This window comes from Cyprinodon tularosa, unplaced genomic scaffold (genome assembly GCF_016077235.1).
Source record: "Cyprinodon tularosa strain WSP-4 unplaced genomic scaffold, ASM1607723v1 ctg110, whole genome shotgun sequence".
Lineage (NCBI taxonomy): Eukaryota > Metazoa > Chordata > Actinopteri > Cyprinodontiformes > Cyprinodontidae > Cyprinodon > Cyprinodon tularosa.
The window spans coordinates 931153-955855 of record NW_024037894.1 but is presented as its reverse complement, the minus strand read 5'-3'; the positions used below and the strand labels follow the sequence as shown (position 1 = coordinate 955855).

Genomic DNA, 24703 nt, shown 5'->3' with positions numbered 1-24703 from the left:
CGGCCCACTGAGCAGCCCCATGTCCAAACCCCCTCTGGTTTATAGGTATTGAACCCAACCTTAAGGTCATTACTGGATCTGGGCCGGCAAAAGGCAAAACAATCACCAAAAGGAACTTTCCAGTAAATTTGACTTATTCTTCTGTCCAGAAAAATAAAAAACCATTCGGTAGAAACAGTCATGTTTTTGGAATGTGGGATGAAGTCAGATTATTAATCGATTAATCCAAAAATAATAATCGACAGATTAAACATTTGCAAAATAGTTGTTAGTTGCAGCTCTTAACAAAACTAAGCAAAAATTAGAAGTGGGTAGTAACTAATTATATTCACTCATTTACATTTACTTGAGTAAAATTTTGAAAGACATACACCGGTACCTTTAGTAGTAGTTTTACTGTACCGTACTGCTTACTTTTACTTGAGTAATATTCTTCTTAAGTATTCCTACTTGTGTTAAACTTATGGCTGTGAGTTATTTGAATTATTTGGAGATTAGGTGAAAATACAGTAAACAGTAGATATTTCAGTGGAAGTTATTTATCTGGTTCTAACATTTGTACCATTCTCCTGTAAAGATTGATTTCAGAAGTTTTTTGCTAACAAAAATGGATTTTAAATGGTTAGGCAAGTCTAATTACATAACACATTTCAGTAATAAGACAATTTAAAGTGCTGTACATGAGAGAAAAAAGAAAAGAACATTGCAGTGGCATAAAGGCAACACAACCAGCTAAAGAGAACCAAAATTAATAAAAGACAATAAAAGAGTTCATTTTACATTCATTCAGTCAGTGCGGGTTGGACCGAACACCTCTGATGTCAACACCCTAAGCACAGGCTCCCCTCAGGGCTGTGTCCTGAGCCCCCCGCTGTTCACTCTGATGACACATGACTGCGTCCCCAGGTTCACCACCAATCAGATCGTGAAGTTTGCAGACAACACTGTGGTGGTGGGCACAGAGACAGTTAACCGTCACTATAGCTGTATATAATTGGTAAATCTCTTTTCTGCTTTATCTGTCATTATTTATCCTCAATTATAACCCCACTGTATATACTCACACACACACACACACACACACACACACACACACACACACACACACACACACACACACACACACACACACACACACACACACACACACACACACACACACACACACACACATATATATATAATCCATATCCTGACTTTGCTGTATAATCTATATCTCTATATTATATAGTTTTTCATATTAATTTATCTTATAGCCTTTTACAATTACTCTCTGTTTATATTTACCTTTGATAGTAGACACAGACATAGTCTCTGTGCACATGTAAATAAATATTTATATCTTGTATAGCACTTCTGGATACATGCAAACTACATTTTGTTGCTTTGCACTTGTGCAAAAATGCAATGACAATAAAGTTGAATTCTTTTCTATTCTAAATTCTATTCTCTTTCGAAACATTAAAGGATATCTAATGGTCCAACAATTACTCACAACTTGAGTAGACTTTTTTGCATAATAATTAGTTTAGTCTTACTTAAATAATTATTTGCATGATTGTATTTTATGTTTACTTGAGTAATAATTATAGTCGCGCTACTGTTATTTGTTAACAATTTCCTGGTACTCTACTTACCTCTGCTAAATTTAAAGAGCTGAAGCTCCTACATCAGGTAATGCTCACTCCCGACGGAAGGTGGCGACATTTCAACTTTGTAAAAATGTTAGAACAAGAAGTGTTTTTTTTCTCTCCTTCCCCCTGCTGCCTCACCTTTGAGCGCTAATTAGCGCCACATTTTGGACAGAGCGATTAAGTGAAAGAAAAAAAAAATGTGAACCTTTCGAACAACTTCTGTTGTTTTGCTGCTTTGGATCATGTCTGCTCTCAGGTAAAAGAAAATAAGCTTTGAAATTAGGGGCGCCTCATGGTTCCAGCAAAATCTACCGGTAAAGTAGCTTAGCTCACTGCTAGCTGAATAAGCTAACAGCTAAGCTAACGAAGAGCCAGAAATAGGTCAAATAAGATATTTTAACGTAGTTAAACTGTTGTATAGCATTTAGTAAGAACACACGTAGCCGAAACAATGTTTTAAAGACTGTTAGTGCCACATACTTTATATTTCACTAATGTTCAGTTCATGCTAATTGCAAAAAGCGGTACTGTAGGATAGTTTCTTCTAACGGCTGATAAAATACTGATAACTAGTTCCCCTTTGAAATTAAAAGATCATTCTGGTAGAAAAGGAGATGGAAATGTATATATTATTTTTTTTTTCAAAGCATTGCTTGATGAATACAGGTCTCTCACCCGGATGTTGGACCCTCTCATGTTGTTAACCCGTTCATATTCATTATTTCGTTCTAGATAAAATTAAACATTTAATAACCCTCTTCAGAAACGCCGATAGCTATTATTGTTGCTTATTACAGATGTTGTCTAACTGGAAGGAAACTGAAGTGATCAGAAGTTGAGTTGTGAAGGAATGCACTGATGGGGATAATTTATTGTTTATCCCACAGGCTGCATCTATTGCTATTGCTCTATAAATGAGGGTAGTATTCTTGTCTTAGTTTAGTATTACAGTTGCATATGAAGCTTATTGGCCGAGCAGAGCTGATACACGTGTCCAGGCCTCTTCCAGGAGTTCAAGGATGTGAAGGGAGATAAAAGGATTACAGGTCGCTAATGGTGTTTTATAGGCCTACTAACCTAGATATGTTTTATGACCTAATCAAACAATCTGTCTTCCTGTTTCATAGCATCTTATTTTGGCACAATAAATTGTCTGGCATCTAACAATTTTTTTTTGATTGATTATGGATGAGGCAAATAATCAAAAAGCATCCTTTTAGCTAGGGCTGGGTGATGTGACTCAAAGCTTCATTGTGTAATAATTACTGTTATGTGCTGAGAGAGATGTAATATATTATGAATACTTATGTTATTTATCGTCTACAAACTGAAACTCTGTTTTGCCTTAGATATTGATATTAGGGCTGCAGCAAATTATTACTTTGCTAATCGATTAATCTGCTGATTATTATCGATTAATCAATAAAAAAATAGTCCCTTGAAGAAAAACATTTCACAGAATCAAACCAGAAGAAGTTAAAACTTTTCCACTTGAAGATTTTTTGAAATTAGCATATTGACAGACTAACATGTTTTTCACGCTGCTAAAGCTCCTCCTACATGATGATGCGGACCAGTGTGCAAACACTGCATCCGAGTTATGAGTAGTGTTGCACCGATACCAGTATCGGATGGGGCCCCGATCCAGCACTAAAATGGTGGTGTCGGTATCGGCGAGTACCAACCAATAGGGCACCGATACCATTTTAGAGCCAAAAGTTTATTCAACTATTGTCACCCATTCCAGGTAGGCAATAAAAAGTTCTACTGGATTCACTTTGTTTTAGTCTTTTTCCTGCTTCACAAAGGTAGGCAGCAGCTTGACAAAGCCATGATGGCAATTATTACATTATTATGGTATCGGTATCGGCCGATACTGCACAGCCAGGTATCGGGTATCGGTATCGGGGCCAAAAAATGGCATCGGCGCAACATTAGTTATAAGCGGTGAAATACCCGCCGCGTTCGGTCTGAACTCAGCGTTATATTCCACCACCTGGACTGGGGGCGTGTTGCTATCACATTTTGTTCTGTATTGAGTAGCAAACTTAGCTGTAAACAAAACCCAACATGTATCCCTTAAGAATCCAGCGATCCAAAAGAAAACCACTATCACCTCAATTCAGAGCCAACTGGGGTTGTCACGATACTAAACTTTTCAACTCGATACCAATATTAAGGAAAATATTCGATACTCGATACCATTTTCGACTAGCCTGACGTAGTCCTACTCAATTCTAGTCAGAATATGAGTCTGATACTGCTCCATAGAGCTGTGATTATGGGGCGTGTTTCGAACGAACCAGGGAAAAAAATGCCTCTGCACTCAATTGGATAGATCTACAACCAATAAGAGCAACGGAGTGCGTGACGTATGTTAAGCGAGGCATAGTTGTTGTCCACAAAAATCAAAGCGTGCAGTTTCACGCCTAGAATAAGAAGATGAGACTTGATCGCGTTTCTCTGTTCCTCTTTTAAAATTAATTTGCTGTCGATATCTTCTAGAACAGACCTAATAGCAGAATCTACTCACCCAAACTCTCCAGCGGCAGCCATTATTGTTGTCACCCAATCGGCTTTGGTCACGTGGTTGATTATGTTGCTCTTGATCATCTGTCCATCATCGTATAAAGCCCGCCCTGACAATTTGATTGGATCGCCTGACAGTGGGCGATAATACTCGCGCTACTATGGAGCAGAGCCAGACCAAACTTCCCCGAACTCAAACCTTGTGGGTGGGACTAAGTTCGGACTGGCACCCAGGCTAATTTTCGACGCCACAAGGATAAAAACTCCAAATTTCAACAGAAATATTTTGATTAATAATTAAATTACAATAAATAAATACAATAAACAATAAGAACAATATTTTGAGGTTGTTTGCTGTGCACAGTATTAAGCAAGCTTGATAAAAAACTTAAAAAGTTTTCCTTACTTGGCTATGCTTTGCACACATAACAATGACACTAGCCAAACAGGTTAAGAAACAAAAATCATTCTCAGCAGCTGCACCTGTTACAAAAAAAGTCTGAAACTAAAAAGTGCACTGAATTATTCAATCACACCATGTTCAGAAAGTGCATTTTCCTCTATTCTGCGCTTTAGATTAATGACTGTTTAGGTGCCACTGGTGGTAGCATTGTATCGATACTTTTGAAAATGAGTATTGTATCCGGATACAATGTTTCAGTATCGATACTTTTTTGAGTATCGATACTTTTGACAACCCTAGAGCCAACAATACTCACAAACATCAATAATTAATAATCTGTCATCACATTACAACTCATTATTTTCATTTCTGTACTTTTTTTTTGTCTTCTGTCATCGTTCTATTCTGGCATATATGGGCTGATTTTGTCCATAACACTTAAAATAACACATCTTAATAATCCACTGAAGCTCATATATTTTCCATGGAAAATAAACAATTTCAGGAAAAAAAACAACATTTTTTTCCAAGTGTCATATGAAATATGTCCGCCATTTTTGATTATCTGTTATGAGGGTTTATTCACCAGTTTATTATCTCCCAATAAAGCAAACAGCTATATTTCTAACATAGCAAAAAAGAACTTTAAACCAGATGATATGATTTTTTATTTTTTATTTTTTTTATTCACAGAGGTACCTCCGGCAACAAGCTGAATTTATTGGTCAACAAGCTTCATGAATATTTGGCTCATTCCTGCATCGAGGACAGCAATGGCACCCCAGCATCAGAGGCGTCTTATGGTATTTCTGTTTTTACAAACTCAGTCAAAAGCAACAGAAACTCATTGTTCATTGATAAAATGACGAATCTTCTGTTCACAGGTCAGAGAAACAAACGGTTCACTGTGGGGAACTCACCACAGGATAATGCTTCAGAGGTACTGGTTTGGTGTGGGGGATGGTGATAAGAAGGGTTTAAAAATTTTTTTTGTTATTCATCTTCTTTGTAATGTATTTTATGCATCGATCAATCTCAGTTTTCTCTGTGCCTACATCTAATTTGCCTATATCCACTTGTTACAAATATTTAACTGCAAATAAAGCTAGACACATACTGTACGATTATTTCTTTTCTTCCCGTCTTTGGGCTGATTCTCCAGTCGTGCCAGAATTTCTCAATCAGGCCGAGTTTCCTCCTCATGACGCGTCGTGTAGTATACAAGGGGTAGTGAGGGGTGATCAGCCTCTCACGACCACCTCCCGATCAGGAATCGTAAGGTTAGGAGAAAATCAAACATGTTTGAAATTCAGTGGGCCATCGTAAGGCGCAGTGGACAAATCCTGCTGTTGAGACAGAGCTACAAGCTGATTTACAAGAACCCTAATGCCATGCGTAGGTGCAAACAAGGGAGTTCTTCTTTTTCCAGATTGACGAGTCTGACCAACTCGATCTCTCGGTGCTCAGTCCAACCTGTAGTTTTTGAATGTACAGTATGAGTAGGTAGATTTCATTATAGCGTCTGGCCGCACAGTCTGAGAACAAACATTGCAAGCTGTCATACAGTGTGAGCTGTATCGCTATGTATATACACTATATTGCCAAAAGTATTTGCTCACCCATCCAAATTATTGGAATCAGGTGTTCCAATCACTTCCATGGCCACAGGTGTATAAATTCAAGCACCTAGGCATGCAGACTGTTTTTACAAACATTTGTGAAAGAATGGGTCGCTCTCAGGAGCTCAGTGAATTCCAGCGTGGAACTGTGATAGGATGCCACCTGTGCAACAAATCCAGTCGTGAAATTTCCTCGCTCCTAAATATTCCACAGTCAACTGTCAGCTGTATTATAAGAAAATGGAAGTGTTTGGGAACGACAGCAACTCAGCCACGAAGTGGTAGGCCACGTAAACTGACGGAGCGGGGTCAGCGGATGCTGACGCGCATAGTGCGAAGAGGTCGCCAACTTTCTGCAGAGTCAATCACTACAGACCTCCAAACTTCATGTGGCCTTCAGATTAGCTCAAGAACAGTGCGCAGAGAGCTTCATGGAATGGGTTTCCATGGTCGAGCAGCTGCATCCAAGCCATACATCACCAAGTGCAATGCAAAGCGTCGGATGCGGTGGTGTAAAGCACGCCGCCACTGGACTCTAGAGCAGTGGAGACGCGTTCTCTGGAGTGACGAATCGCGCTTCTCCATCTGGCAATCTGATGGACGGGGCTGGGTTTGGCGGTTGCCAGGAGAACGGTACTTGTCTGACTGCATTGTGCCAAGTGTAAAGTTTGGTGGAGGGGGGATTATGGTGTGGGGTTGTTTTTCAGGAGCTGGGCTTGGCCCCTTAGTTCCAGTGAAAGGAACTCTGAATGCTTCAGCATACCAAGACATTTTGGACAATTCCATGCTCCCAACTTTGTGGGAACAGTTTGGAGCTGGCCCCTTCCTCTTCCAACATGACTGTGCACCAGTGCACAAAGCAAGGTCCATAAAGACATGGATGACAGAGTCTGGTGTGGATGAACTTGACTGGCCTGCACAGAGTCCTGACCTCAACCCGATAGAACACCTTTGGGATGAATTAGAGCGGAGACTGAGAGCCAGGCCTTCTCGTCCAACATCAGTGTGCAACCTCACAAATGCGCTTCTGGAAGAATGGTCAAAAATTCCCATAAACACACTCCTAAACCTTGTGGACAGCCTTCCCAGAAGAGTTGAAGCTGTTCTAGCTGCAAAGGGTGGACCGACGTCATATTGAACCCTATGGATTAGGAACGGGATGTCACTTAAGCTCATATGTGAGTCAAGGCAGGTGAGCAAATACTTTTGGCAATATAGTGTATCTATCGATCGATAGATAGAGATATATATAGATAAAGGGGTGTAAATGACATCCATCATGGCGATTCGATTCAGTATCAATTTCCTGACCCAATGATTCGATTCGATTAATTTTTTATTTTTTTTTATATTACAGACTAGACAATGTTTCAAATTTCAAATAGATCAGTGAAAGCTCTAATATTGTTATGCATATTAATAAAAAAGTTCCAGGAGCAAATGGATGAAAAGAGACTGGAGAAGAAAAAAAAAACATGAATTGATACTCTTGCGGATGTGTCGATCAGTGGTGTAACGACACAACAATAGGCCCGTAAGCAACATTATCTGGGTGAGCCCCATACAAAGTATAGTATATATTTTTAGTATATTCTGCTGTAAAATGAGTCTTATGCTACGTTCACACCGGATGCATCAGGCGCGGCGGAAGCAGCGACCCGGCCAGAGGCTGCTGTTGAATGGGATCCTACTGACAGCGCACCGCTGGTATGTGGGGGTCTAAGTGGCTCCGACAGAAATAGCATTGGTAGGCAGGATTGTAATCTGGATGAACTGACTGCACTGATGAAGTTTTCAGGTGGATTTTCTCACTTTAAAACATATTAAAACTACTTTATACCCACTGATCACAGCAAATATAGCTGCAAGGCAGAGAAAGGATAGTGAAGCTCCGCCAAACGCGCGTCAGACACACTTTTGCACCGCGCAGCCAGAGCAGCAAAGCTGCTTTAGCCGCGCGTCAGAACTAACTGGTACAAGCAGCAAAAATGAAGCAGCAGACGCGATTTTGCTGCTCTTGCGGTGTGAACGTAGCATTATACCTTGAGCTTCACTGTTCCCCTCCTCACCCACGCTCTCCATTCATCTCCTGGTCGCAGTCTTTACTCACTGTAGCAGCAACTTCCACCATTGCTCTTCGGTTCTTCTCAGAACGTGTTTATTGTGGAATGTTTTTTCTGTTCTTCCAGCAGCTCTTCTTTCCTTTTTCTTTTCTGGAATCCGCTTAAGTACCTCGTTTTGGTATCCATCGTCGCTAACACATTTTACGTAACGGTTATGGTTCTTGATTACCCATAATTCCAAGTTGTATTGTAAAAAATAAAATACTCAAATACATCGTTCTTTTAAGATCTTTATTGCAGTTTGAAACATATGAGTGTATTTTTTACCAACCATCTAATGAACTATTCACAGTTATTAACATAGTAAATAAAAGTACCACTGTCTGTTTTGTTATTGGTGTTGCGTTTAAATGGCTCACCATCATGTTGAAATCTGGCACGTGTTGGGGTATAAATACGGTCCGGTCAGTCATCTTAATGTCAGGTGGGTTCAAAAGGAAGTTTTCACATCATTACATCTGCAAAGAGACGTCCTAGTCCACAATTGTTAAGGGGGCCTACCAAGTGTCAGTGACGAGGCTTGCCGATATTTACGACATTGGTGTCGATGCATCGGATGGTCAGCTGTTGGATCGGAGCGGGGTCAGCGGATGCTGACGCGCATAGTGCGAAGAGGTCGCCAACTTTCTGCAGAGTCAATCACTACAGACCTCCAAACTTCATGTGGCCTTCAGATTAGCTCAAGAACAGTGCGCAGAGAGCTTCATGGAATGGGTTTCCATGGTCGAGCAGCTGCATCCAAGCCATACATCACCAAGTGCAATGCAAAGCGTCGGATGCGGTGGTGTAAAGCACGCCGCCACTGGACTCTAGAGCAGTGGAGACGCGTTCTCTGGAGTGACGAATCGCGCTTCTCCATCTGGCAATCTGATGGACGGGTCTGGGTTTGGCGGTTGCCAGGAGAACGGTACTTGTCTGACTGCATTGTGCCAAGTGTAAAGTTTGTTGGAGGGGGGATTATGGTGTGGGGTTGTTTTTCAGGAGCTGGGCTTGGCCCCTTAGTTCCAGTGAAAGGAACTCTGAATGCTTCAGCATCCCAAGACATTTTGGACAATTCCATGCTCCCAACTTTGTGGGAACAGTTTGGAGCTGGCCCCTTCCTCTTCCAACATGACTGTGCACCAGTGCACAAAGCAAGGTCCATAAAGACATGGATGACAGAGTCTGGTGTGGATGAACTTGACTGGCCTGCACAGAGTCCTGACCTCAACCCGATAGAACACCTTTGGGATGAATTAGAGCGGAGACTGAGAGCCAGGCCTTCTCGTCCAACATCAGTGTGCAACCTCACAAATGCGCTTCTGGAAGAATGGTCAAAAATTCCCATAAACACACTCCTAAACCTTGTGGACAGCCTTCCCAGAAGAGTTGAAGCTGTTCTAGCTGCAAAGGGTGGACCGACGTCATATTGAACCCTATGGATTAGGAACGGGATGTCACTTAAGCTCATATGTGAGTCAAGGCAGGTGAGCAAATACTTTTGGCAATATAGTGTATATACAGGACCTGGCTAACGACAGTGCGTCTGATCCCAATTTACATAGTTCATATTTCAAGAGGGGAGCCCCGCTGGTAGCATTGATGGTGTCAAGTGCTGTATATAAGCCTAAGGAATCTTTTAAAATAAATCGTATGCGTTAACTCTCTAGGTTACAAAGTCTGCTTTTGGTCCTTTAAGAAACATGCAGCTCTACTTCTAAGCTTGGAGCAAAAAAAAACAAAAAAAACTCTAAAATAAAACCGACAATCTGCCTTGTTTTGCAGGCTGACATGGACAGCAGATACTCAAGGAGGTGAGTTTATTGTTTAGTTATTTCAGTGAAGTTAACACTGTAAGGTTGACATTTACCCCCAGGACTCAGAACTGCTTTTATAGAAAGATAGTTTCATTTAAACATCCCTGGTTCTATTTATAGTTTCTTCTGTAATTTATATTTGTTTTAGGAAACCTTCTGTCGTTGTGAAGCACTCAGGACTGGATGAATCTGGAGACTCGAATACGAGTGAAGACTTTGGGCGACCTGTCAGCTCTAACGGACACCTGGATGTCACCAGGTTGCCTAAAGGTCGCTGATACAGCTCTGTACTGCTGAGCCTCCTCTGCTTTGTTTGAAGAGACTTTTAACGATGCAAAAAAATGAACAGATATGTATACATATAGAATTATGATTGGAAGTTTGGATAGAAGTTTGAGAAAACACGTGTTTGATTGAACAGGTACGGTGCTGGTCAGACCAGAACCAGTGGACAACGGAAGAGATGAATTCAGAGGGCCAGAATTTCGCAGTCGCAAGCCAGGAGTTCTTCGGAAAGAGTTTACAAAGAAACGTTCAGGTCAGCAGCTTCACAGCTTAAATCCTTTCTTCTCATTAGCAGCAGCAGTCGACGAAACAGATCACTTTACTCAATTGATGAATTAAAAGAACAATGTTTTGTGGTTGTTTTTTTTTTGTTTTTTATGACCATTGTGTTGCTACTGATCGTCCAACAGATAGTTTATATAACAGCACGTTTAATAATGATGTTTATTGTATTTTTCCCAGGAGAGCAAAATGTGGGAATTGTTTGTTGCACTGCGTGTGGCCGACAAGTTAACCACTTCCGGAGAGATTCCCTTTATCAGCATCCGGTTCTGAAAGTACTCATCTGCAAGGTAGGTCAGAATCCAGAAACCTGTAAACAGAAACAAACAGGATTTAAAAAAAAAACAAAAAACTTTTATTTATTTTACTTAATTTTTAACTTGCGTAGAAATATACATACAATCCCACATTTAGTCTGCTGCTTTTCACTTACAATATACTTAAAGCAACTTTAAAGGTATTAGCATTGGGTTGAACTTACAAGTAAAGTAGTTTACATGATTAAACAGGAGTAGGGTTGTCACGATACTAAACTTTTCAACTCGATACCGATACTAAGGAAAATACTCGATACTCAATACCATTTTCGATACCACAAGGATAAAAACAAAGACTCCAAAATTCTACAGAAATATTTTCATTAATAAATAAAATACAATAAATAAATACAATAAACAACAAGAACAATATTTTGAGGTTGTTTGCTGTGCACAATATTAAGCAAGCTTGATAAAAAACTTATAAAATTAGAATGAAGTGTTCCTTCCTTGGCTATGCTTTGCACACATAACAATGACACTAGCCAAACTGGTTAAGAAACAAAGCACTGTAGCACTGTATCGATACTTTTAAAAATGAGTATTGTATCCGGATACAACATTTTGGTATCGATACTTTTTTGAGTCTCGATACTTTTGACAACCCTAAACAGGAGTAACACTAAAACATAGCTATAGTTGGTAAATTAATAAGATGCGCAAATGAAGACAAATGAGTGAAAGAAAAATACGATAAACAAAATTAAAAAATTAAAATAAGTAAAAATAATAGAGAGGTATAAAATGTAAATGTAATGTTGTACCAGCAACACTTGCTCCTTGCCCTAATGGCTGTGTTTGTTTATTGGGGTGTGTAGGCTTGGTGTTTAGATCAGTGCGCTTGTTTTCTTAGAAGGTTGCAAGTACCCGGAATGATAAACATCCCCACAGCCTCCACTCTGGGGTCCTGAGCAAGACCCTTAACCCCACACTGCTCCCGGGGCGCCATACAGTGGGTGCCCACTGCCACCCAAGGGGATGGGTTATTTCATGGTTTCATTTAAATTAAGAATACGTTTTGTTTTGTTTTTTGTCAAGCGATAAACTCTGAAAACAACATGGCAGCACTGGATGTAAACACATGAACTATATCCATATTTCAACCACAACTATTTTTGGTGCCTTTATCCTCCAACTATGTCTGGTTGTCTTGTTTTCCTTTTCTTTAAAGGCGCCAACGTCCAGCTGCAGAACACCTGACATGTGATATATGAAAAAATATTCAATTGCAGTTTTGCAAAATATAAGAATTTTGATGAAATCAGTAAAAGACCTCATCATCACTCTCCTAGACTATCCTTTGGCAGACGGTGTGTTTCATCTAGCTGCAGATCAAGAAACCAAAGCATTTTACTTCTGTTCTTCCCTTAAATCAAAACTATGGAGAGTGATGAATATTTTTTCCCCTTTTGTGGTACAATCTTAAAAACAAAATGTTACAGCTCTTTGAAATAGTTGCATATTTGAATGTGGAGTCAGAAATATCCAAGCAGGTTTTATATTTGAGAACCAATGTTGGTCGCCTGAAACTGACTATGCTTTTTGTTTTGGTAGGCGTGTTACAAATATTACTCCAGCGATGATATCAGCAAGGATGGAGACGGCATGGATGAGCAGTGCAGGTGAGATTTCTAGGATATATCAAATTATTTCATCCGAAATATAAAGCGTATAAAGCTTCTGTTTTTCTTGTTGCCAATCTTCTTTTTTCTATTTTTGTTAGGTGGTGTGCTGAAGGTGGCAACTTAATCTGTTGTGACTACTGCAGCAATGCTTTCTGCAAGAAATGCATCCTCAGAAACTTGGGAAGGAAGGAGCTCTCCGGCATCTTAGAGAGCAAGTGGTACTGCTACGTGTGCAGCCCCGAGCCGCTCTTTGACCTGGTGATGGCGTGCAACACTGTCCTGGAGAACGTAGAGCCTCTGTGGTCTCAGCAGCGGCGAAGGAGCCGAGCAGAGCCGGAGAAGTCGGAGCTGTACCATACGATGTTGCCGCACTCGCCTCAGAACATTCCTCTGGATAAGTGGGACCATAGCGGCATGGACGGCAATGTGATCTTCAACTACAACAACCTGCAGGTTTCCAAGGAAATCACCAAGAAGGCCAAACATCTGGTTGAATCCACAAATGCCTTGAATCAAACCTTCGTCAGTTTCATTGAGACAGTAACGACAAGCAAGAAAGAGCCCAGCATCCGCTCCGTATATCTAAAATCCTTCTTAGCCGTGGTTAAAGGCCTGAGAAAGTCTCTAACGGCCCTGGAGGAGAACCTGAAGGAGGAATTCAGAGACCTGGACGTGGCAAGCAACTGGGAAAAGATCCTAAGCAACGACTGTAATCTGATGAACTCAGACGTGGAGCTTGATGTGTCTGATGAAAAACGCTTGAGTAACTTGAAGAAACTGGCAGTGGAGCAATTTGAAGACAATGACTCTGATTCCAAAGGTTACATCGACCTGACGATCACCAGCGACAGCTCTGAAAAGGAACTAGAGTTGTGTTCTCCGAGCTCCGACCTTAAGCCGTCTTCAAGTGACATGGATATGTCTAAAAAACTCATTGTACAACTCACACCTGTACCTGTGGAGCAGAATCAATCCGCGGATGTCCTAAAGCTGGGGGACGACATCCCAGAGAAGGAAAACAAAACTGAGAAGGAACTCACAGAGGATCAGGAAGCGCAAGTTGCAAGTCCAAAAGACAAGAAACGGATGTGCTTCGATGCCTCCGCCACACCTCTCTTCCTGAAGGAGAAGCAAGGCAACAGACGATCCCCTCGTTTAAAGATCACTCCTCTGAGGCGACAGAGTGACATCATAGCCAAACCGTCCCTCTCCGGGGGAGACAGCGAGAGTGACTCTGACCCTGAGGAGACCCCTGACGCTGTACCTGTCGCCAGCAACGACGAGCAAAATCTGAGCAGGTCGAGAGACGATTCAGATTCAGATGAAGTCCCCGCCGCCCTCCTGGAAAGAGCGGCGATGACGCAGAGCTCCGACGAACCTCAGAGCGACGAAGAGGCGAGCCAGGCGCCGCCCGAGAAGGTGGCCAAGAAGTGTCTGTTCTGGCTGACCAAGAACAGCCCCATGTCGCCTGAGAAGCTACGGCGCAAACGTAAGATGATGGACCGCTCCTCTGAGTCCGAGTCGGGCAGCAGGGGGGTTAAAGCCAGACAGGAGAGCGGGACAGATTCCTCGAGCGACGACCAAGATTCTCAGAAGGAAATACATAACTTGAACACGGTGAGGACTATCGGGAAGCCTCACCTCATGAGGAGAGAAGAGGAGGGGGGAACCAGAAAGCAGAAGACCATGGAGGCCACCAAGTCTAAAGGGAAATCTCATCAGGACATGAGCGACTCATCGTCGTCATTGAGCGACGACGAACAGGAGTACGACTCGGGGAGTGACATCAGCGACCAGAAGATGAAGCCCATCACAGAAAACGTGGCCTCGCTCGGAGGAGCAGAGTTCCAGCAGTCATCAGGTGAGCCACCCTTCCTCAGTGACTGATAGCTGCTCTCTTACTACAAATGTTTCACTAGGTTCTAATGATTTAAGGTATATTAGAAAAGGAAATCAGGATTTTCTGAACACAACTGTGGGATGACAGAGGCGTATTTTAGTGAAATATAAGCAAACAAAAAGATTGCACATAAAAAGGACATGTTAGACAGAAACATTGATTGCTTCTGTGCATGTTTACAAATGGAAAGGCCTAAACATGGCGCCAGAGGGCGGAGAGAATAAAAAAAAACAATCAATTGAACGTTTATGTTTAGTACATAAGTAGAGCCTTCCATCCATCCATCCATCCATCCATTATCTGACACGCTTGTCCCAATTGGGGTCGAGAGGGGTGCTGGTGCCTATCTCCAGCTGTCAGTGGGCGATAAGTAGAGCCTTTCATGGCCGATACCGATATATGGGGCTTTAAAAAGACTCAGTTGTATATCTGCCAGAATATATATTCTTAAAAAAAAAAAAACATACACAGGATATTTAGATTCTACAGGTGACCATTTAAAACTTCCTTGAGTTGGCAAATGTACACATATGTATCTCAATGTCAACATAGCATGTCCGCCTATCTACAGAAAGCTCTCGTTCTCCTCTTCCCATTGATACAAAGCATGATGAACCTCAGCAAACACCACAGATGTTTAATTAAGGTCAACACAAAACTCAAAAAGTTAATTTTCTTACCTTTTAGTTGTTGTGAAAACTCCAATATTTCCCAACAAGTTTGGCCTTTTTCTGCTCGGACCAGCCAGTAAAAAGATAATCCGGTAAAATGAGGGTTCCAAATGTCCTATAAAATCCACAAAGGCACGAATACTGCAAAAAAAAAAACTCTCAACTACAGCAAAAAACACCACCACATTTGACTATTTTCACTCAAAAGGTGCTAAAAACAACGCATTTGATGCTATCACCCGTTGAAACAGAAAGTTCTGGCTTGATTGACACCTTGTTTGACCAGTTACAGGACGATGGGGGCAGGCTGGGACAGCAGAAAGCCAATTGGCGCGAATCATGCTTACAGATTTTGACTTCCTTGTCCGACCTATCCAACCTAAAAAAAACTCAGCACATCAATGTGTAGCCAATGTATAGCTTTTTTAGGATGATATATGCTCTATATGGGTTGAACCTAAAATTTCAGAGATAACTTGCTGCAAGATGATTCACTACATGTTTTGTATAGTTTTTTTTTTTTTTTTTTTTACTGAAGTGGTTTTTTTCCATTTATATTAATTTTTTTCAATAAAAACATGTGTTTGAAAGATTTTGACAGTTTAGTCTGATTCCTCTGTTGTCTTTCCAAAGAGGTCTGTTTCTATGTTGAAGTATACAAAAGTGGTGACATGGCCTAGTCCTAGATGAGCACTTTTAGAAATACTGTTTTGCAGATATTCCAATTACATTTGGAAGGCTGCTTGCCAGGATATAAGAAAGTGTTTCTATTGTGTCAAATAGTTCTTTCCTGGCCTGCTGGAGTACAATTCTTAATTATTTTCACATAGAAAATCCAGGTGAAAACTTTTCAGAGCTGTTTTATAAAGCATACCACATGGAGTTAATCACTTGGAGTAAATCAGAATGTACAGGTAAAAACTAGCGAGTTTATTCTTTACATGAAGCCCAGAACTTTATTTTTAACTCAATATGGCTCAAGAGCTATAAAAGTTTGAATTTGGAAAGGCCTTTTCTAGGTGTATTTAGGCATTTTTAGCTGAAAATCCCGGGAATGTTAAGGGGTTTAAAAAAAAAAAGGGGCTGCATAGCGCTTAAAGTGAAAACAGACTAGCTAGTGGGACTGTCTTCATCTTCAGGATGTAGATGACTCAGAGACTCACTGACCATGAGTATACTGGAGTATACTTTTCTTTAATTATAAAGCCTCAGGCAGGAAAATAAATAGCATAATAGAAGCAAAATATGAAATGAAAAATCTACATAATCCTTCTTTCAAATCTCAAAACCCCTTTTAATTTTGTTTCAGCTGGCCTGTCATGTTAGGAATGGAACAATGTTAGCTTATGTCCTTAAACAATAAACTCCTCAGGACATCAACCTCCTTTTTGCTAAGAGAAATCCTGCTAGGGACAGTTTTTGGAACTTGTGCAAAGCTTAACCTTTCTAACTTTGTTTTGTGGTAAAAATGATCTTTTTCAAAAGGAATAGTTTCTTACCAGCAGCCCTGAGGCAGCACCTTCCTCTCAGCGATAAGTGTAAGGTCAGTCTAAAAATGATCTAAAGCTTTCAGCTTTATGATGAGGTGTCTTTCTATAGCCTCTTCTGAACATCTTGGAGCCTCATCCCAGGCTGGTCTGTCTCGGTTTCTTGTCCATTCGCTCTAAAGACCACTCTCTTTTCCCTAATTATTCTTCTTGGGATTTATTCCTGTTCCTTTCCCTATTATCTCTTTGGAGCATATTTAGAGCATCATACCATTCTGGTCAGTCTTCTTCTGGTGATGCCACCTATTCTATCCTGGAAGCCAATAGCCCCTTCATCTTCGTCCACTAGTTGGACAATTTGAGATGTCTGATCATGAGTCTTCTTTCTTCTGGCTCATCTTTCTCTGATGCGGTTGAGCTGGGATTGCGGGGGAGGTTGGGGCTAGCCCCCAGCCTGTCTTCTGAGTGTTTGGCTGAAGATCTGTGAGTGAGCGTAAGAGCCAGATGAGCAAAACCCTGTCCCTTTTGACCTGTCCAGGAAACAAGGAACTTGGCCAATGGGACATCACTTTACCATGTAAGGACATTTGAAGGTCACGACTCATTATCCAGACTAGACGGACCTTTTTTATTTTGCTGGACGTCCTGCAACCTCTCAACCACTTCCCATTTCTTCCCTAGATCAATAAAACAGTCTATGCACCATTTAAAGCGTATTGTTCTTAACTAACCCAGCTTTTCCCATCCTCAACTTAAACACATACTTGATAGATATTGAATTCATTGAGTTAATGACATATCCACTGAATTCTGCTTCTCCCTTGTGTCTGTTTATTATTATAGTCGCCTCCAATCTGTCATTAACTTGTCTCTTGCCTAAAACCTAGATCAATTGTTCATTCCTAATACAGAAACACAATGGGATCACAATGTATTACATCCACACATTGGTATAAGAGTTTGTTATACTTTGACAGAATCATAGATATTTTGTCAAAACCATTTATAATCAAAATCATTTTACAATTGAGAAGGCCTCCGCTTTAATGCCACTTCCTCTTTTGCTAAGCTGTTTCCACACCAACGAACAGTTACAGGAAGCACAGCAGAGACCAGCCAGACATTCTACCGTAGTTTATCATTCTGCTCCAGACAGTCATTTATAATGTTGGCTAATAAAGCTTTAATTATTACTTCCTCCATTCTTAGTGCAGAAACATAGGCTGGAATGAACTTCTTATAATCAGTTTTACTTGATGCAGTTTAAAATGAACTCGATAATAAACAGGGGCAAGTGAAGGGAGGCCAGAATGGCGGAAATATATTCACACCTGCAGGTGTTGGTTATCAAGCAAGCAGCTGAGTTCTGCACAGACTGCAGGCGGGCTGGAGAGGCCTGACTAATGCTTATATTTGGTGCATTACAATAGTACAGACGTGAAAAGACAAAAAAAAAAAAAGGTGGACTAATTTCTCCAGGTTAGGTCTAGCCAAGAATTGCTTAATTTGGCTATTTACCAAAATGATTAAAACCTGTTCTAACCACACGGCTGCTCTGTTTTTCAAATTTTAGATTGAAGTCAAACTTTACCCTTAGATTTGTGACAAAGTCCCTGAGATCAACAGACTGTGACCCATGATCTACGTACGGTGAAGGACAACAACTCGGTCCAAAAAACATGGCTTCTATAACATAGTGGTGGGGAGAACGGTGCCCCCAACCACTAAACGTCTTCTAGAAAACTTTACATCCAGTTGCATAACATGAATTTATTGTTTCTATCATGCTCTATCATGCAAGCTGCAACTCTCTTCTAATCTTTGTTGAGGCAAACCAGATTTAAGTGTATAGCCTCCGCCCAAAGGCCTGGAGGGATACATTTTGAGTCTAAAGGGCTGGTTATCCTCCCGCAGCAGTGTGTCACAGTGAGCTTGTTCCAGATATTTTTGATTTATGCCCAATATTGAAGCCTGGTCTGCGCTACGTTATTCCACTCCACAACACAAGAGGGATAATCACAAACTAGCTGTGGGTCTAGATACGGCTGAGGCGGTGAGGAAGTGGGGGCAAGTTTGTGCAACAACAGAGGGACATTAGGGCGAAAAAGAGCGGGGATCCAGTCGGAAAAAGGGTCCCAGCGTTGTCATGCACCTTGTTCTTCAAGCCGGTCTATCTTCACAAGTCGTTTTCTAAATGGAGGTCATACAAACAAAACAAGCCGGTAAGGTACCAAACAGGAAATATGCATTGTGTAGAGCAGATGTAGATTTGACCAATCAGAGCCCTCCTTTCTGTGGCTCTATCTGCAGTCACCTTAAAATTTTGGAGAGGTGCATTAGAGTGTCTGTGGAGGGGGCATATTTGCGTTCACTGTGACACGCAGATGACCTGGTTTCTGATTATAGACCAGCCTCAAAGGTGCGTTTACACCAAACGCTATCTGGCCATAAAAAAAAAAAAAAAAAATGCTTTAACAACAAAATTTCCACACTGGATCAAACTCTGGTCAAGTTGCTTTGGCGCTCTGGTTGTTTTTATCTGCTCTGATCTGTTAACCTGACAACAGCCAGATGCATGTCTCGCTCCGCCTAGCTCCACTCACATACTTCTGGGACACCGCCATAGGAATTGCCTTTACTGAAGGCTGGGCCTTATCAAAACTCCTTGCATATGATTGGATAAGCCACTTGTCTGTCATCTTTATCGACGTGCTATTTCAACCACTCACACCGAAGCTAACCCGTGACGCTGTGAGAGCTACGCAGGAAAAAAAAACAAAACAGAACAGCCGACATCTTGGATATAGCAACAGTGGAATCAGCGCAATGTCGGTAAATGATCAGTGTCGTTTGTGCCATGAAAATGTGCGGATAAAAGGCAACATTGTGCACAGCAGACTTATTTAAAAAAAAGAAGCCAACCAAAAAAGTATAGACGAAGGACTTACAGAACTCGCTTCTCCACTACGTCACATGCAGGACACACCCGCCCTGCGTCCTGATTGGCCAGACCATAAATTCGGTTGGGGAAATCACTTTCAATGAGCGGTGTCCCAGATGTATGTGAGAGGAGCTAGCCGGAGCTAGACATGCATCTGGCTGTTGTCATGTTACTGATCTGTAGCTTCGAGCTATAGAGCAGCTTGGCTTTATTTACTTTATGAGTTGGAAAAATAGTTTTTAGACATTTTAAGCGAGAAACTCCACCTCCAAACTTCCTCTGTTCATCAGGGTTATGATCCCACTAAAATATGCAGTTCTTGTTCGGAGTACCAGATCTCCACCATACCGCCTCCTCCTAAACACTTGGATCAGCTTTTCTGATTGGTTGACGCCCCGGCATCCAGCGGCAAAAGTTAAGATTTCTGAACTCCTGCACCGGACGCTTGGATTTGCTGCACCTGATTCGTGGGCGCGCCGCTGGACTTCTCAGCGCCGTCCCCCATAGACTTTGCATGTAAATCAGATCCTTTGACATCCAAAACAGGTTCGGTGTGAACTCACTATTACTATTCTGAAATGAAAATTGACTGAAATTGTCTCTGTTTTGAAATTTGCGCTTTGGTGAATTGCGATTATATGGCAAATGCAATTGATTGACCAGCCCTAGTTGAGGCCTGCCTTTTTAAGAAGATTCACAACTACATGCTTAAAAACTACTATTTTACTATTTGTTTTACAGAATGTTTGGTCCAATTGTAGCAAGTATCTCTTTAAGCAACCGAGGAGGGATAGAATCTGCATGAGAGCCAACAGGCCTCATATGATCTATTATATAATTTAGAAAAGAAAGGGACATCAGCTCGAGCTGATGAAAAACAGATGAACAGTGAGAAGGACTGGAAGATTCATAGGCTAAGAAATGAAAGAGTTTCCCCAAATATTAATTGAAAAGATAGCAAAATAATTAGCAGCCTTATTGTTTTAATAAATCCTCTTCAGTCAACAAGAGAAGCTGGATTTTGGTAACTCTGGAGGAGCCATAGAGAAGGAGCAGGAAGGAAAGACCACTTCTGGACTCTGCAAGTGGGGAAATGCAGCAATGAGAAAAATCTAAACCATGTGATTAGGTCACAGGTTAAACCTCTAACATCTGACCGGGTTCTAGCTTGTGCATCAAATTGGACAAACCCAAACGGCATTGCCTATTAAAAGTTCATCTAACATCCTTCATGAATGCATGCTAAAGTGTAGGCGTGACTGTGACTTGCTGTGACTCGTACACAACTTAAATCCTAGCAATTGGTACAAGTTTTTCCTGCTCATAAAATAATGCACCACAGATTGGGTTTATAACAGCATTCTGTGTGATAGAATGACTCAAACTCTTATTTTGTTGTATGATACGATAGAAGTGAAAAGATCTTTGCAGTCTTTCATAGTAGAGACCAGCCAACAGTAGTGTTTTTTTTTTCTTTTTCTGTCCAGACTTGTATGCAATTACTGATTCGTTAATGTTTTCAGCTGCCATTTCTTGACCTTTAAATGAAGCCTACCCTTTTTATTCCCTTTTTACACCTCTGTAACATTTGTAATCATTGTGCTATTCTTATCATGTAGATGGGGGAGAAAAAATTATAGGCTCTAATCCATCAGATTTGATCAGATTTATGTAATCAAAATTGGCCTTAAAATAATATCTTTATTGGTCAATCTCTATTTCTTAGCACAGATCAAGCCATAGGGGTTATTTGAGGCCAATACTGATTATTTCAACACCAGTCTAACCAATGGCCAATATGTGCTGCCAATTTTTTGGGTGGCAGTCCTTAGAGCTGATGTTGCTGTTTCTTCCTCCTTTTACCTTTTAATTAAATTGCACAATTATATCAAATGTTAAACGAGAATCAACGTATGATTAGTTCTTTGGATTTTTGGTTAGAAAAAAACCCACCAGCTGTTAGCTACTTAATATTTTTGTTATAAAATTCATAAAAAAAAAAAGGCAGCACTTTTCTCTTTTTAATGGTTACATTAAACAGGTGCTAAAATGTTTCTTTTAGTTTACCATTTTGGACATTTTCCTAGAACCAGAAACTATGGTCATGGAGATAATATTTTTAAGCAGCACCGACACGGCGAATATTTCATGAGTGACTTGTTTAGAGGATGTTGTGAGTAGGAGATATTTAGTCCAGGGGTTGGCAGCGTCAGTCCTTGTGCGCCACTGTCCTGCAGCTTTTGCATGCATTCCTCCTGGAACACACCTGAAACCAAAGGCAAAATTACTCCCTTGGCATGTTGGTAAGTTTAGTGGAGGGCTAGAAATGAACCATCTATTTGTTCGGGTGTTGGACAGTGGCACTCCAGGGCTGACATTTCCTTCTCTTAATCTATTCTATCTCAGTTCCCTGCTCCAAAATCAGCGTCCTCTCTGATTTCAAGCTGGCGTTACCGGGGTAACACCAGCTGCAAATCAACCTTTCTTGTCCTCACTTTGGTATCTGGACTTTAAAGTAAAATCATAGATGAAGCGTTGTACACATTAGAGAGAGTTGTTTTTGTAAGTTATGCTCGATGATCAACCCTAGAGTAATGTGCATCTCCATGACGACGCAAAGCATCACTGATTTCACAGCTGGGCTTGTACACTCTGATAATAATCTGTAATCAACGCAGAACAGGGCTCGGGGGGGCTCCTCAGTTCTGGCTGAAATACTGATGAACTAGTACCAGTTTAGCACTCTGTGGTTTGTGTCTGCCATTAGCACTTAACAGTTATCTCGGCACGGTTTCAAAAGGGTAGTGTAAATGGGATAAATAGAGACCTAATCCTTAAAAAAGTATCTTTTTTTTTCTGTCTTTCTCAAGGAGATGAGGAGCAGTCTGGGCCCTCATGGGCAGCAGAAGACGACGAAGATCCTGAAAATAGGTACGGTTCTAAAAGCCGGGAAGTCAAGTTTGTAAAAAAGTCTAGATGTAGAAAAAAGGATGCACCTTCAAATCCTGGGTTCCGTGCAAAAGCTGCCAACACCAAAGTCATTAGAACTGAGCTGCGTTCTTTTCAGACCCGTCCCAGACGTAGCTGCGCAGCCCCAACAATCAAATATACATTTTAGCAGAAGAACTTCACGGTTCTGTCCGTTATGTCCGCTTTGGGACCTTTTATCTCAATGTCTTTATTTTGTATTTATGAAAAATATCCTTGGAGGTAAAAACCTTTTAATGATATTCTATTGGATTCTCTCCCCATCCACTTGGCTTCTTCTAACAGTCAACCTTGAAGCAGAAACCCAAACAGATGAAGAAGTTTGTTTTACTCTCACCTTTGTTTTCAATGTGATCTAATTTAAGCTAAATGTGTCTGACTGTTTGTTTTTAATGTAATCCACCATTAAACCAAACCTGTAGAGTTTAGAAACCCGCTTAAAAAGAATATAATCTGGATTTAGTAGGTGTCGAGTTTTTGGGAAAACAAAATTGGAGAAATATTGTGTTTTTAGCTATAGGTCTGGTCAAAAAGAAAACCTTTATGCTTCACCTGGGTTCTGATTCTGTCTCGGTTCTGATTTCCACGTTTTAACAATATGAACTCCTGAATTAATATTCGACCGATTTCATCCAGTTTTTATCTCTTTTTTTTGTTCTACATTACTTTCACCATTTATGTTCCTTTTACTTTCTCGCCTCATATAACCTTTAGAAAAGGTTCTGTTTTTTTTTTTTTTTATTCTTTTGACCCAAAGCCTTATTTTCTCTCCGCTCCACGAATGACGGCGGTTTTAGCTCTTGGTGTGTTTATGCTGCTCTAAGGTCTGATCAGCCATCGATCACAACACGGCTTAAAGTTATAGTGGAGGATTTTTCAAGATTTTCTGAAGAAAAAAAAAAATTTGCACATGCACAACCCTGTATCCACTCCCACGAGGGAACGCTTATTAAACGTGTGTGAGAGCGTGCTCATCCTTCACCATACCTTTAAGATGAACTTGACCGTACTCAGCGTTTGGGTTTAGTTGAACAAAACCAGTTTTCAGCTTTTAGGTTTCATCAATCAAAAAACAAATCAGTTTTAATTGTTTTACTGAACAATTAAATCCTGGTTTAACGGCGTTAGGAATGAGCTTTTCTTTGTTTTCTCTTTTCATAAACGTATAATAAATCTCAAGCTATGTTTTAAAGCTGTAATTTCAATGGTTATCAAGGGCAAGTTTGATCAGCCTCCATGTTCTGGGTTTTGTTTCTTTAGGCAGAGGCGATCTAAGGCAGACCTGCCTCCTTTAAAACTGTGAATCAACCCTTTAGCTCAGAGGGGAAGCTGCGCGGCCGACGCTCTCACTGGTGGTAGAGAAAGAAAACATGTCAGCTGACCGGGATCTTTCTCATAACATAGTTAATTATTCAGTGAACAATTGGGTTTCGATACAGTGGAGGAAATCCACAGATGCCTAAAATCAGTATTTTAACGGCTTTGTGAAGGATCTTCAACTCTTGGTGCGTCTGCAAGGGAAAGCAATTAGCTACATTAGCTAAGCTAACTAGAACGAAGTACAGTAAATATCTTACAGTATTACTATATTTCTACTCACTATGACTGTCTTTGATTCTACAATAAAAGAATAATTATATGTGATTATTAGTCGTAATACTACAGAGCGGTACCGCATCATAAGCGTACTTGCAGATAAATGACTGCGTCAGGATTTTGCCAAACGTACACACGCAATAAATACTCCAACGAGCAGCTTTATTTCAGATGCTCATAACCTCTCGTCACACGCATATTTAATGTTTTACAAGGAACAGTTAGTAGCAGGTTGGGTTGGGGCATGTTGCCAAGGTAACCAGTGTCAACATGCTTCCCTTGTCCAGCTAATGTTTGAGCCTGCAGAAACGGGAGCTATTTGACTTGAACTTTTTTTTTTTATAGGTTTCCTTTTTAACAGACAAATAAACTAATCAGAATCCAATATTCACACAGACCATTATTGTGAATATTTAATGTGTGATTACAAACTCCTGAGGAGAAGCGGCCGGCCTGAAGTGGCTTTGCTAAGAAGAGCGCAGCCTCAAGAGGCGGGATTTCCTGAAG

The 24703-nt window shown here is 40.8% G+C and overlaps 1 protein-coding gene across 2 annotated transcripts in view; it reads left to right on the top strand.

Annotated features, from left to right (window-relative positions):
* Nucleotides 1–1726: 1726 nt before the first annotated feature.
* The window catches only part of LOC119791113 (transcriptional regulator ATRX-like), a 43815-nt gene continuing 20838 nt past the window's right edge, over nt 1727–24703 (top strand). For both annotated transcript variants that reach the window (XM_038297036.1, XM_038297026.1), the window contains exons 1-10: nt 1727–1890; nt 5260–5369; nt 5451–5506; nt 10073–10101; nt 10253–10374; nt 10526–10642; nt 10852–10961; nt 12543–12610; nt 12712–14474; nt 22483–22543. In XM_038297036.1, coding sequence (XP_038152964.1) covers nt 1877–1890; nt 5260–5369; nt 5451–5506; nt 10073–10101; nt 10253–10374; nt 10526–10642; nt 10852–10961; nt 12543–12610; nt 12712–14474; nt 22483–22543 — 2450 coding nt within the window. In that variant the 5' untranslated portion in view covers nt 1727–1876. The remainder of the gene's footprint in view (nt 1891–5259; nt 5370–5450; nt 5507–10072; nt 10102–10252; nt 10375–10525; nt 10643–10851; nt 10962–12542; nt 12611–12711; nt 14475–22482; nt 22544–24703) is intronic.